General features: G+C 48.7%; 1 protein-coding gene across 1 annotated transcript in view; it reads right to left on the reverse strand.

Annotated features, from left to right (window-relative positions):
* The window catches only part of LCP2 (lymphocyte cytosolic protein 2), a 44,873-nt gene that overhangs the window by 15,442 nt on the left and 15,027 nt on the right, over positions 1-14,404 (reverse strand). The window contains exons 4-10 of the mRNA XM_060146548.1: positions 10,549-10,614; positions 10,098-10,129; positions 9,458-9,495; positions 6,639-6,837; positions 4,385-4,482; positions 1,927-1,993; positions 1,742-1,825 (exon numbers count right to left, since the gene is read on the reverse strand). Of these exons, the coding sequence (XP_060002531.1) occupies positions 1,742-1,825; positions 1,927-1,993; positions 4,385-4,482; positions 6,639-6,837; positions 9,458-9,495; positions 10,098-10,129; positions 10,549-10,614 (584 nt within the window). The remainder of the gene's footprint in view (positions 1-1,741; positions 1,826-1,926; positions 1,994-4,384; positions 4,483-6,638; positions 6,838-9,457; positions 9,496-10,097; positions 10,130-10,548; positions 10,615-14,404) is intronic.

Below are 14,404 nucleotides of genomic sequence, written 5' to 3' on the forward strand. Positions count from 1 at the left end.
TTCTTCCACTCCCTCCAACCCCAGCTCAGTTAACACCCTAGGGTGAATAGTGATACATCCTTCTGGAGTTGCATTTTCGCAACATGATTTATTCCTTAAAGACTGAATACATCCCTGGTCCATGATAGGCCCTAAGACTCTTGTTCCACTGTTGAAGAGCTCACTGACTAGTGGGAGAGAGTTGGGTGGTATAAAAAATGTTCCTTATTTATAAAATTTTGGTTTGAGGTGGAAACCCTACTTCAGAGGGGTACCCAGAAAACTTAAATTTATATCATTAGATATCATGATATAAATTGTATCATTATAATGAATAGGTTTTCTTTTAAAAACATCTGCTGATTTATGCATATTCCCTGGGCATGTTAGGAGTCTCCCGATAAGAGTCTCAGCATTGTAAGAGGTTAATTCCCCCAAAACATCACGGATAAGGGAGTAATTCAAGGGTAGAGCTGGTACTGTCAGGAAAAGGTGTCTTTAATCCAACTCAGCATTATGTGGTGGAAAAGGGCACCCACTGTGAAGTCAGAAACACTTAGGTTCAAATCCTGCAATTCCCTAATTATGCAAATTTGAGAAATTTACTCAACCTCTCTGAATCTCAGCTTTATCATCTGCAAAGTGAGGATGAGAATACTCCCTCTTTGTTGGGCTTGGGTGAGGACTAGAGATAATGTAGAGGTAACTCTCCATATCCATGGGTTCCACACCCATGAATCAACCAACCTCAGATCAACAATATTTGGAAAAATAATTCCAGAAAGTTCTAAAAAAGCAACACTTGAATGTGCCATGCACTGGCAACTATGTACATGTATTTATGTTGCATTTACAGCTATTTACTTAGCATTTATATTGTATTAGGTATTATAAGTACTCTAGAGATGATCTAAAGTCCACGGGAGGATGTACATAAGTTATATGCAAATACTACACCATTTTATATAAGAGACTTGAGTATCCCTGGATTTTGATATCCACAGGGATCCTGCATCCAGGGATCCCCCCTGTGGATACTGAGAGACAACTGTAACTTATTTGTGGTAAGTAAAGCACTTGACCCATCGTAGGTGCTCAATAAATTGTAGCTAAGGTTTAGAATTGGATTAAAATAGCTTTATGTAGAGGGACCTGCAATCCAAGAATACTCTGGGCCAATTCTGGAGGAAAGAACTGTAGTATACCTACAGTTTGGTCAACCACCCATACAACAAAAGACAACTCTGACATTGGAATAGCACCTTAGAGTTTTATAAAGTATTTTCTCATTACAGAGCACCCACCTTACAAATAAGGAGACAGCTCTGAGAAAGCAACATCCCTGTGGTCAGTGAGCTGCTAAGTTAGCAGCCAAGGCAGCCAACAACAGCTGTCCCAGGCCTCTTGCCTCTTAGCCCAGGTGCCTCCCCATCCTCCTTCAGGAGGACATGGGATGGATGTGTGTACACAGATGGCACCCATGGAGAAGCAGACCAAGCACAGGGCTAAGGACAGGAGCTCCGCATCAGCCTTCTCTGACTCTGGGTTTCCCCCCCCCCATCACTTGGTAGCTGAGTAAACTTGGTAAGTTACCTCTTCATGCCTCAGTTTCCTCATCTGTACAATGAGGATGATTCTAATAGCCCCCACTTCATAGGATTGTGGAGATAGTTAAACGAGATGGTCCCTGTGAAAAGCATGCAGTAAGCGCTCTATAAATGTTGGCCACTGTTACTATGCATCAAATATAAAAGATACCAACCTATTGCGAAGGGCTCTCTGTCAAACGGAGCTAAGGAACGATCTAGGGGTGGTTTCGTGCTTCTGTCTATGGAAGGGGCAGGGACTGAAAGGGAAACACTGAAGTCAGTTCAAAGAAGAGAGCAGTCGGCTGGGGCAGGGGTGTGGGTGGACTGGTGGGCAAGAGAGGGCAGCCCCTATACTTACGCTTTGCTGTTTTGTGGTTTCTACTTCTGCTAGGCTCTTCGTGGTTGGGCTGGGGTGGCGGTAGTGGCTGCTTTAAAAGAAATCCATGTATTAGGAAGCATTTCCAACCCATCAGCAAGCCCTGAGGGCTTTATCGCCCTAAATAGGTGTGAAGCTGTTCACTTTTCTCCATCCCCATGTTCCACTCACACGCATACCTGTCCATTTCTCACCTGAACTGAGCTCCCTGTTCCACACACTGTGAGAGTGTTTTCTGCATGTCACTCCCCTGTCAAGCTTTTTAGTTGCTCCTATCACATTAGGAACAAAACTAAAACTCACCATGGTCTGCAAAGCTCTGCCTGAGCTGCCCCCTCTCCACCCGTCCAACACCTTTGTACGCTCCTCTCTCCAGTGCCCACCGGACTCTCACCATAAGTATCTTCCTGCGGTTCCTGCAAAATCTCAAGCTTATGCACTCTTTGGCATCTCTGTACTTGTGTTTTCCTCTGCCTGGGATGTTGTTTTCCCAGCTCTCGCCACAACTGGCTCATCCTGTCCAGGTCAATGTCACCTCTCCACCTACCACCATGTTCCCTGGTCTTCTGTCTCCCTAACCACACGTTACTACTCAAATTACCTTGTTTCTACATCTCTATACTTGTTTATCATCCATCTACCCCTAACCCAAATAAAAATTTTATGAAAGCAAGGATCTTATTTGTCTTGTTCACACTCTATTCCCAGCAGCTAGAACACTGCTGGGCACTGCGGCTCAATAAATGTCTGTAGATTGAATGAATGAATTCTGCATCCCAAGAGTGAGGTGAAGCGCTACAGATTTCAAGGGCAAAATGCATGTGTAGATAAATTCAGCTCCATGAGCCCCCTTTGTAATAAAACTGCAACAGCAGGAGGAAGCCATCTGTTCTTAGATGAGGGGTCCCAACTGTGGTGTGATCTGGATTGTGAACTTTGGGGAAAATATGTCCTCCCCCTCCTCCTAGCCCTGACACTCGGAATTCACCACAGCTGTCAAAGCGCTCTGGTCCTTTGTGAAGAGAGCACATTTGCATCTATTGACTTCTGATCCTGAACTTCTCCGGGCCTCTCTGGATACAAGCCTACCTCGGAGATATCGCAGGTTCGGTTCCAGACCACCGCCATAAAGCAAAAATCAAAAGAAGCCTAGTAATGAGGAAAAATCATAAATTTCTCTATGACAGGGCAATCAAACTAAGTCAGAACTGGAACACATATAATATGCCTCCGTTGGTGATGGGCCTTTCCTAATGTGCAATGTGCATTTGTATTATACATTAACCAGACCTCCTCAAGGCAGGAGGATATAAACAAACTTTGAGAACAATGGTACCTTTCTTCTGAAACCACCATTGTGACTTTGAAGGTTAGTATTTCTTTCTCATCCTGTCAGGGAGTCACACTGACCTAAAGGCTCACTCTGTAGGTACACCCCTGACCAAAACATCCCTGATGAACTTTGTGTTTAATACTAACCTGTCAATATGATACATGATTCTTTGTCTCAAAAAATGTATGAAACGGAATCTCTAGCTCCTGACTGGTGGAGCAGTTCTCAGAGCTTCTGAGAGTCTGTCTCCCAGGTTATAATCCTCAGTTTGGCTCAAATAAAATTCTCTTTTTTTCTTCTTAGTTCGATTGTTAATTGAATTTTCGTTAACACTAGTCACACAAATTTTTTTATTGCCCACTGAATATAAAAGTTACATCTACACTATCCTGAAGTCTATTAAGTGTGCGATAGCATTATGTCTAATAAAACAATGTGCATATCTTACTTTTAAAATATTGCTAAAAAATGCTAACCATCATCTGACACGGCAGAGTTGCCGCAAATCTTCAATTTGTAAAAAAAAAATGCAGTATCTGTGAAACGCAATAAAGCAAAATGCAATAAAACGAGGTGTGCCTGTTAGTTAAGTAGAACCACGGGATCTGAGACTGTAAGCTTGAAGAAAGAAGAAAGGGAGTTTGCTGCCTCTCTCTCCCTGGGTTCATGGCATTGCACGTTTGGGTCTCAAACCTTCTGTCCGTGGAATTTCAGATGTTGGCCAGCAGGTGGCGCAAGTCTTCTTGCAGGAGGGAAGGCTGGGGACCCAAATACTAGTAGGTGCCATTAGTTTATTTTTCACTTATTTCAAAAGTCAGAAAAAATAGCACAATGAATACTAGAAGGCGACTTTTTATTATACAAATAGCTTATATTGTTTATGGTAAAGAGAAAATACCGATGATAAAAGCATTATGATGTGTATAAAAATCACTAGTATTTCATCCTCCAAAAAGCCCACTGTGAGTACTTGGGAATGCATTTTCCCGGCCTACATATAACTTTTTCTTACTGGCTAGAATTGGATAAAGATGTCTATAGTTTTTTCTCTCTGCAGAGGAAATCATCGAGTGGACACAAAGTGGCATAACAAAGTACGGAGCCTACCGAGTGAGCCCGGCTGCCGGAGGGCAAAGGAAGGATGGCGGCCATCGGCCTCTGCGGGGGCACGGGCGGCTGCTGCACTTTCCCGGAATGGGGCCGGTCTGTGGAAATGCAAAGACATTAAAATGAAAGGAGAAATGCTACATCTAGGCAAGTGTGGGCCACACCCAGGGCTCTCCAGGAGCCCATCCAGCGCCGGCTGGGGGCATCTCCATATCGCTGGATCCCACGGACTCCCCCCAGCACCAAGGCCAGCCCCAGCCAGCATGGCAGGGATGTGTCCACACCTGGGTGGTACAGGGTGGGGAGTCCTTGGCCCTTTGCCTTCTCTGTACCTGTCCAGTTTGTCTTACTCTTATACTTCGGAGCAACACTCACCTTACCTCTGGGGAACAGGTATTCATCAGAGGTTTTGTTGATGAAAGCATGAAAAAAGGCCTCTTAGTCATTAACTCAGCCAGTACCATGAGGGAGTGTTTTCAGACAAAATTGTAAAGAAGTAAACGTGTACAGACACACAAATGCACACATGCATATGTACACACATGCACACGCAGACACACATACACTCAGGCACACCCAGCTGCCTGGGCAAGGTGAAGTCCACCGTCATGGCTCTTGAAGATCCTGTTCTAGGTCCCCTTCCTTCCCCTCACAAATGCTCTGGGTTGTCCTCCCCCCTCCCACTTCCTCCTTTCTTAAAGGGAGGAGCCAGTCACCGACTCCTGTAACCAAACCACAGACTCTTAACGAAACCTCACATTCTTCTGGTCATCACAGAAGTATCCCCGGGCCAGATAGATAGGCTGGCAGTGTTCCATCCCTTTGCCAGGGAAAGACCAGGCCAGGACTGTGAGGAAGTGACAGCATTCTTACATGTTGTGCCCTGGGTGCCTATTTTGCCTCACCCTAGCCCCAGTCCTGGGGAGGCAACACTCTTCCACAGAGAATGGGGCTCAGAACCCAGCAAGCCTGGTCTAATCTCATACCAATGCACCCACTCTGGCCATCTGTCAGCTCCTCTGACCTGTCATGCTCCTTTCAGCCTCAGGGCTTTTGCACGGCCATTTCTACTGCTTAGAATGCTCTTTCCTTCCCACATCTATGCTCACTTAGCCAACTCCTGTTCACCCTTTAAGTTTCAGATTAAATATCATATCCTCAGTGAAGCAAGTCCAGATCAGGCATATGTCCCAGCCTCATCACCTGCGCTTGTCTTCCTGAGTATATATCATGGTTTAATTAAGTCATTTTGCGACTCATTTGTTTGATGTTGCCTGGACTATGAATTCTTTAGGGTGAGGCCTGTCTACCGTCTCGTTCATTCTGTATGCTCATAACTGGCATGTATGAGGCACTCAACGACTTAGTTACCTGTTTCTTCTCAGGATCTACATATGAAACAGGCTTGATAATTGTTGCCTGTATCACGCAGGGTGCTTCAAAACACAAAATGAAATGCCGACAAAGCATGAAAGGGCTTTAAAATTGCCACGTGTTATACAGCCTAAAGGATTAGTGGTATTAATTTTTGTGATACGGATCATCAACTTTCTAGCTCACTCCTTGATATGCGAGTGTGTATGTGCCTACTTGCTGTTACCACCACTGCTAGAGTGTAAGCCCTGTGAGGCAAGGGCTGTGTCTTCTTTCCGGATGATTTTAAATTTCAGCATTTAGAATGATGCCTGGCTCATAATAGAAGACCAATAATTTTTGTTGAATGGATGAATGAATAAATGAATGAGGGAGAAAAGGGCTGACAGGAGCAGATAGACAATGAAAATCTTGAATACTGTTTAAAGATTTTAAAGTTATGGCCAAACCACATTCAATATTGTTGTATTTATTCTGACAGTCTGTGTGTAGTGGTGCCCCCTAATCATGAATTGGTCAAAGGTGGGGAGGAACAGGAAAGTCCTCTTGAGTACCAAAGTAACACTCAAAATAAGCTATTACTTCCATATACCCTTCACTGGCAGATCAGTATCATCCACCATCAGCAATGATTTGTCTGCAATCATAAATATTTGTCCGCAAATCATAAATATTATTGATCCTCACAGCGAACCTATGTGGTCTGTATTGTTATTGTCCTATTTCAAAGATGAGGAAACTGAGGCCCAGAGAGGTGGAGTCACTCGCCCAAAGCCACACAGCAGGTTAGCAGGCATCAGCATGCCAAGCTTTCTGCTCCATGGGCGTTGGCCTCCCATACATCAGTGGGGGCTGGGGGCTGGGCTGCCAGGGCCGTTACCTATGTATATGGAGCCGGGGTTGGAGAAAGGCTTGGCAGGCAGGATGGAGTTCTGCAGAGCCTCCTCGTTGTTGGAGGGTGGCGGCTCATAATCGGCGTCATCTTCCACGAGGGCCTCTTCCTCTTCATTGGGGGACTCATAGTCACCGTCATCCTCCCCATACTGATCATCATCGGGACTTTCATAGTCATCTTCATCCTGCCAACACGGTGATGGGGACAACGCGGTGTGTAGAGGTCCCTTGGCAGTAGGCGTGCCCGCATCTACTCTCTCTCTGCCAAGCCTCACAGGGGTCCTCACTTGGGGGCAGTCAGCACTAGCATGGCCCTCCCACTACACATGAGGAATACTGAGCTCAGGGAGTACAAAATCCCAGGACCAGCAAGATGCAGACGTGGGACCCCCGTCAAGGTCTTCAGACCGCTAGGCAAGTGCATTGTTCTCTACATTTTTTTTTTGCATAACAGAGAAAAGCAGAACAAACTGCTTTTGGAGAATACAGGAACAGAGGGATGGGAGAGTCCGCTGTTTTGAGTAAACACGTTTTTTACTCTAGACATTGCCAAGAGGAAGACTAAACATCAGGAGTGTTTGTGATGCCCCTAGTTAATTGTCAGTTCTGTTCTTAGGGTGCCTGTGCTCGAAACTTTCTTCCCTAATGGGGAAACCAGATAACCAAAGCCTGTTCACTAGAAGGCAGGTTAAGTTGTGCCTGAGAGGGGATAGTCAGGGCTGGGCTAGTCCCTCTGCTGAGAGCTGAGCGTATAAAAACAGCAGCTTATTATTCGTGACATCTGGCACTGAGTGTGAAGCTGCTGTCTTGGAAGAGACTCTTCCTAAATTTTAAATGACTTGTCGTGTTTTACATAGGCTTCTCTGTGGGTCTCAGGGAAATTAAGCCCTAGGGGCTGGGTGATTGCCTTTGAAGCAACCCATGAAAGTGGACAGTTACAGTAATGATTTCCCAGGCAGGAGTGGCACCATCAACTGCCAAGCAATGACTAGCTTATCACTCTCAGGTCAAGGTCAAGTGGGTCGTAAATGAGCCCAGGGCACTTCTCTAAAGTCGAGGGCAGCGTGGAAAGAAGCGACAGGAGGTTGCAACTTGACGAGGAGAGGTGCACACTGAGAGCCTAGAAATCCTGACAACCTTACTAGGTGGCTTAAGGAAGCCTGTCTAAGGTGCTCAAGTGAAAGATGCATGTGTTGATGTTTTGACTTGCAGAATATGTATATTTCTAATATTGGAAGACGAGGTTGAGTACCTTCCCGAACTCCAAAACAGACCTCGTCCTGCCATCAGTGTTCCTATAACTTGAGAACAGAGGATGGAACCCCTGATGAATGGGAGGGACTTCAGAACCACGGCCTCAGCGCCTCTGCAGCCCATGCCGACTGCCCCCTAGACCTACAGGGGCTCCCTGCAATCTCTCAGCCTGCACATCCCAGCCCTGTGGCTCCTGACTTTCCACTAGGCCTTTACCCCATAAGCCCTTCTCAACAATAGACTTTTCCTCTCTGCTTCTAGAAAAATTATTTTCTCCCAGTGATTTGACTTGAATATTTCTATGTGTGTTTTTGTTCCTAATCATATTCTGCCCTGTGTATGTGTTATCTAAGCTAGAAAATGCTCATAGAATTGGGCTCTTCATCTCCACCCACCCCCCAGTGCCCTGTGCAATGCTGGGCACTTCATGGAACCCCAAATGTTGTAGCCAGTGGCTGGTGGAGACTCCCTGTTTACAGAGAAGATGGAGGTGGCTAGCCTCAGGCTGAGCTCACGGGAGGGACTGCATGGCAAGCAGCAGCAAAGATGCAGCTTCTGCCTAAAAATGTAAACATTTGGGGGGAAACTGGTCTATTTTCCCTTTGGAACAAAATTAATCTGTCATATTCCTTTGTTCTCACGTAGAAGGCACAGACTTAGCTAGCACTATTTTTTTTTTTTTTTTTTCCAAATTCAATGCTTTCTTTTACCAGAATCCCATCAGGACAAGGGATGGTTAGTGCCTGCTTCCTAAAGGCACTAGAGGCAGCCGCTTACCAGAAAGACCCCTGGACGGAGGGTGGGCGACCCGGGCCCTTGGCCTGCCTCTAACTAGACGTGTGACATAAGTCACGTTCTCCAGCGGGCTCAGCTGCTTCATCTGTAAAATGAGCAGACTGGGCTACGAGCCGTAATGGAGTTCTTAGCCTGAGTCTCTGGTTTCAAGCGTGGTGACTACATATGCAGTTTCCTGGGGACAAGGTGTGCAGAATTCATCCGACTCTCAAAGGCGTCATCATGACCCCTCAAATATAAAACCCAGTTGGATCAGCCCATCCCTGAGGTCTTTCCAGGGCTGAGAGTTAATTCTGAACTCCCTTTCCCTCTGGGTCACCGGTGGGCACGTAAGCCTATGAGAAAGGCTACTTTAAATCTACTTTAGTGTAGACCGTGTGGAGGAGGGGTTTGGGGGAGGGCCCTGCTATGGAGGTGTGCACGGTGGATAACGGCGTGGTCAGCACCCCACAGCCCATGGCCGAGTCCAGCCCGCTGTGTGTTGTTTGTCAAGTGAAGGGCTGGTGGCACAAAACCAAGCCCATTGATTCAGGTGTCGTCTACAGCTGCTCTCGTGCTACAAGGGCAGAGGGGAGTAGATGAGGCCAGAGACCCCGTGGATCGCAAAGCCAGAAAGTTACTAGAAGGCTCTGGCTTTCACAGAGCCCTGGGTGGCTCTATCAGGGCCTTGCTCCTTTCAGCATCATGCTGGTTCCTTATGACAAAGGCGCTCTGGAAACAGCTGTAAGGTGGAAGAACGGCCCACCCCATACTCACAAAGGATGACCAGCCTCCGTTGTCTTCTTCATGGCTTTCTGTGGAAGAGGATAACACCAGCATCGGTACCAAAAGAAGCCGCAAGAAGGAACGTCAGAGCCGCTCCCCACTCCGGGGTCCTTCCTCACCACTGCCCCATGCCAGGCCTTCATGCTACATACCTGGGGGTTAACAATTCTGTATCAGCTCTAGAATTTCTACTTGAGGGGCTCATTCTGCCAGACAGAGGCAGTGGTTCTTAACCTTTCACATGCATAAAAGTCACTTGAGAATGCTTTAAAATATGCAGATACCCTGGGCCCTATCCCTAGAGCTTCTGATTCAGCAGGACTGAGTGGGACCCAGGAATCTGCATTTTAACAGGATGTGCAATTTAACAACTGAATAATTGCCTTAAAGACTCAGAAGCAGGAGGGCTGGCTCTGCTTAGGTGCTCAGTTCAAAGCCTGGCCCGGGTCATTCCATGCACCCCACAGAGTCCCTCACTGTGTCTCTGCAGAGGGTCCCAGCTGAGAAGGGGCCATAGCCAGGTGTCCCGGCATAGTGACATCTCTCCTCCCCTCAATCTGGACCAGCAGACAGAAGAACCAAAGCACCTGTCACCTCCTAAAGCCATTGCTCTCACCCCTGAGACCTTTACCTGGTTCCTCAGGAAACCGCTGGACTTGGGGTCTGTAAAGACAAACACATTGCATTAATGGCCCTACTGACTTAGGGAGATCTCCCTCTTTCCTCAGTCCAGCCCCGCAAGGGGAGCCCCCGGGGGAGGGTATGTCTCACCACCCAGGACCGCGGTCCCTGTTGCTCTGAAACCAGGGCCAGACTACCCGAAAATTCTGGAAACCACCAAAGCCATGCTGGTGGCACAACTGGGAGCTTGTGACTGTCTGACTCTCTAGGGGAAGTTCCCCTGATGTCCCAGACACAGGGCAGGATGCAGGGCGGGGGGGGGACCCCTGGACTGAAGGATCACTGCGGATCAGAAATGGGGGCCAAACCAGTCCCGTGACTCCCATTTAAAGTTAGACTTGGGTTTGAAAACGCCTTGCATTTCATTAAAGTGACACCAGGACCTCAGCTGCCCCACTCACTTGCGTGTGAAAATGCTCCTTCTCTCTTCATTCTTGTTGATTTCTTGACTCAACTTACTGAGAATGCTGCAAGATAAAGGGACAGAGGAGGAGACAAAACAATCATCTCCCCGCTGGCCCAAACTTCCTCCCACGGAGCCCTGAAGTTCCCTGATCTGTGTGACCTCAGGAACCTGGGCCAGTATTGGCCAGCCTCTGTTCCTTTGGCCTCCAGCCAGGCCCCTCCCCGTGGGGCCTCTGCTCCTCGCTTCCTGAAGAGCTTGTCACCTCCATCCCCCTACCAGTCCCTGCTCAGGAAGCTCTCTGCTGGGGCCTCGGTCTAGCTCAGAGCCCGTCTGTGGAGACTGGTCAGCTCACGCCTGGCTCCTCTTCCTCTGAAATCCTGCAGCCTTATGATCTGGACATGACCACTGCGTATTTTATTGCGTTAGCATTCCCCGGGGCTGAGGTCCCCTGACTCTGGGTTTGGCATCCCTGTAGTGATATCTAACCTCTAAGAATCTTCAAACCATCTCTGAGACCGGGAGGAATCAGCTGCTTGCTGCATAACTCTTGACAAGAGCTCCCGTGCGCTTCTTGGGTCTGAAATCTCCTTCCATTCTCCGCTCCCTGACTCCTTCTTGGTGACATGCATTCTTTTTTTTTTTTTTTTTATAGCTCTTCTTAACTAATTAAGTCAAGGGCAGTGTCAACAGACCAAAATTATGTAATTTCTAAGTCACATTTAGAATGAAAGAGACCCATTTTTACTTTTATACAAGCACACAAATAAATCAATAAATGAAATGCTCTTGTAACGGATTCTGGTGGGGAGGTCTGGGACTGACCTTGTCCACGATAAGGCTCACATGTCATTATTTTATTGCTTGCTCCACTGCCTGACAGCAAGGTTACTGGCAGCTTAATCCTAATTTCTCAAGCTCTGTCAACAACAATTTCTTTTCCTTCAAAATGGGATTGAAGTTCTGTGAAATGATTTAAAGTTATTTTTAAAAAAAGCTCTCTTAAACCCAAGCAAGAACTAAGAAATAACATCTTTCCATCTTTCTTTAGCAATCTTAGAATGGCAAAAGTTTAATATTAACCAAATTACTATAAACATTCAGGAAATATCCAGGGATGTGAGAGAATTGGAATCTCATGAAACTCAGTCAGCTTTTAACTAACTGAAGATTTTGGAAAAAAAAATGTTCATGACATGGATTCTTTTCTTTGTTTGTTTGTTTTTTTTTTGCGGTACGCGGGCCTCTCACCGTTGTGGCCTCTCCCATTGCGGAGCACAGGCTCCGGACGCGCAGGCTCAGCGGCCATGACTCACGGGCCCAGCCGCTCCGCGGCATGCGGGATCCTCCCGGACCGCGACACGAACCCGTGTCCCCGGCATTGGCAGGCGGACCCTCAACCGCTGCGCCACCAGGGAAGCCCTGACATGGATTCTTATAAACACTTGGTGAAGTGTTCCCGATCTAGGCCCAGCCTGCAGAGTGGGAGACTGCCTGAATCACCCACGCCCGGAGGCCACCCTTGGCCAGGACCCTCTTATTCCTTGGATGTTGTAAACTAGCAAATCCCCAAACCCCAGGACAGGAAGGGCCTTTGTGAGTGGGACGGCACCTCTGGTACACCCTAGCAGTCAGCTCCAGCCTCCCTTCGCACCATTGCTGTGACCAAGGGAGCCCTCATCAGTAAACAGGCTCATGTCCCCTAGAGATCTGGGCAGCTGGAGGAGCCTCAGAGGTGATCTAGTCCAACATCATGTTACAGACGGCACCACAGAGACCCAGACGGGGGAAGGGACCGGCCTGCACCGCGGGTTAGTGATGAAGGCCACCCTCTCCCCACCACACGCACCAGCCCCGGAAGCCAGGCTCCCTGGTTTCCAGAGCAGCACACTTTCAACACACCACATCCCCTGTCCGTGCCCCTGATGCCAGAAGCCCCCTGGGAGTGAACGAGCCTGCAGCCCTTCTGAAAATGGCCCGGGGTCTACACTGCTTCTGCTGAAGTGACCACCTCAAGGTAACAAGCTTGGCCTAAGACAAAATTGCTCAGTTAGCAGAAGTAGTCTTGGCATCTACCACTTCTTGCTTCCCCCATCATCCCCCAGGCCCCCAGTCCCCCCACTTCTCCTTGCTCCCCGGGACCTGCTGCTCGGAACCCTCCAACTCATTAGAGTGACAGGGTAAATGAATTGTTAATAAATCCACTGGGAACTTTAGAGGACAGAGAAGGAGGGAGGGCAGCGTTTAATCCTCCATCATAATGTCCTTGTTGGGATTTCACACTTCACTGGGAGATGCTTGGGGATGGGGCTTCCCAGTGGCCTCCTGATCACACCTCCAGAACGCTTATTCCTGGTTCTTCTGTTTCCTTTAAGCGATGGTTTTGAGAAGCTGGTGGGAGTCCCTCTCCTCCCTCCTCTGACGTGCGGTGTCCCACACCCTGGCCAGGTGCGTCTGTGATGGCTGCAGCACTCATCCCCATGCAGTCACACCTTCATTCAACAGCGCGCACTCAAGGGCTTCTAAGTGCCAGGAGCTCTGCTGGGGCTCAGGGTGCCTCAGTGAACAGAACAGAGATCCCTGCCCTCCAGGAGCTTACTTGCTAGCGGAGAGAGACAGACAATAAACAACGAACATTTAAGGAAGTGAAATTCTAGATGAGAGCTGTGTGTACACGCATGCAGCAGAGGTGCGAGCTGGGTGAGGGGGGAAGGAGTGCATAGGTGGGGTGCGGTTGCAATCGAAAATGAGCAAGCCTCTGGGAGGAGGTGACTTTTCAGCAAGACCTGAACTGGGGGATGCTGGGCAGCACATCCCTGCAGAATGTAGCGGTGGGGTGGGGGGGTGGAGAGGGTGGGGGAGGGGGGAGGGGGAGACCCTGAAGGGCTTGCACAGCTGCTTTGATCCTGAAAAGACCTCCTGCTCTCTGCAGCTCCTCTGCTTACTGGTATCTTCAGCAGCCAGGCTGGAAGCTGCTGGGCTCCTAACTGGTGAAGGAAGGAAATGTCAAACCACAGAACACACAGAGGAGCAGCACAGAGCTGAGAGCAAGCAGAGCCAGAGAGGGGCTGGCAGCCCAGCCTGCAGCAAACATGGACGCCCAGGGCCTCCTGCTTTGGGGGGCCTCGGGGCAACCTTCCCAGCCAGCTGGGACCACTGCTGGGGGTGAGTGCAGAGGGTAGCGGTGCTGGTGGACAGAGCAGCAGGTTGTTGCCACCTCTGTGTGCAAACCTTCAAGGTTGTCCCCGACTCCCACCTCCCCAGAGGACCGAGTGACAGTGAATGGTCAGAGGTGACTCATTCCCCCTCTTCCCCACAAACCCCAGGCCATACTCAGCACCAGGGGGAAAGGCAGAGGGGGCTGGGCAGCTGGTAGACACAGTTCTCTCTGCTTCATCTGTTGTAGCCCCAGAAGTGGAGCGAAATTTTCCACAGGAAGTCAGGCCATGGCAGGAGACAGAATCCTGCCATGACCTGGGTTGCAGCCCTGTTACATCCCTTAGCTTGCTGTGTGATGGGGGCCGGTCTTTGACTTCTCAGTTGAAGGCCTCTTCTGGTGATGTTAGAAAGTACGGAGGGTGGGACGGTGGGTCCTTGTTGAGTCTGACTGCAGCACCCTGCCCAAGGGCAGTGTGACCTCAGGCAAGGCATTTGCCCGCCCCCCACCCCTTGGCCTGGATTCCTCTTCATCAGCAAAACAAGAGGGTTGGCCCTACTTAGAGAATCCGTGATCGGCCTGACCATAGAGATTACATGTTACAGACACTGAGCCCACTGGTGACATAACCCATCGGAGCCTCCAGGAGAGATGCCTCGGGGTGCGGGTGGGGTGTGGCAGTGACACAAGCACCCTG

This window comes from Lagenorhynchus albirostris, chromosome 3, assembly GCF_949774975.1.
Source record: "Lagenorhynchus albirostris chromosome 3, mLagAlb1.1, whole genome shotgun sequence".
NCBI lineage: Eukaryota > Metazoa > Chordata > Mammalia > Artiodactyla > Delphinidae > Lagenorhynchus > Lagenorhynchus albirostris.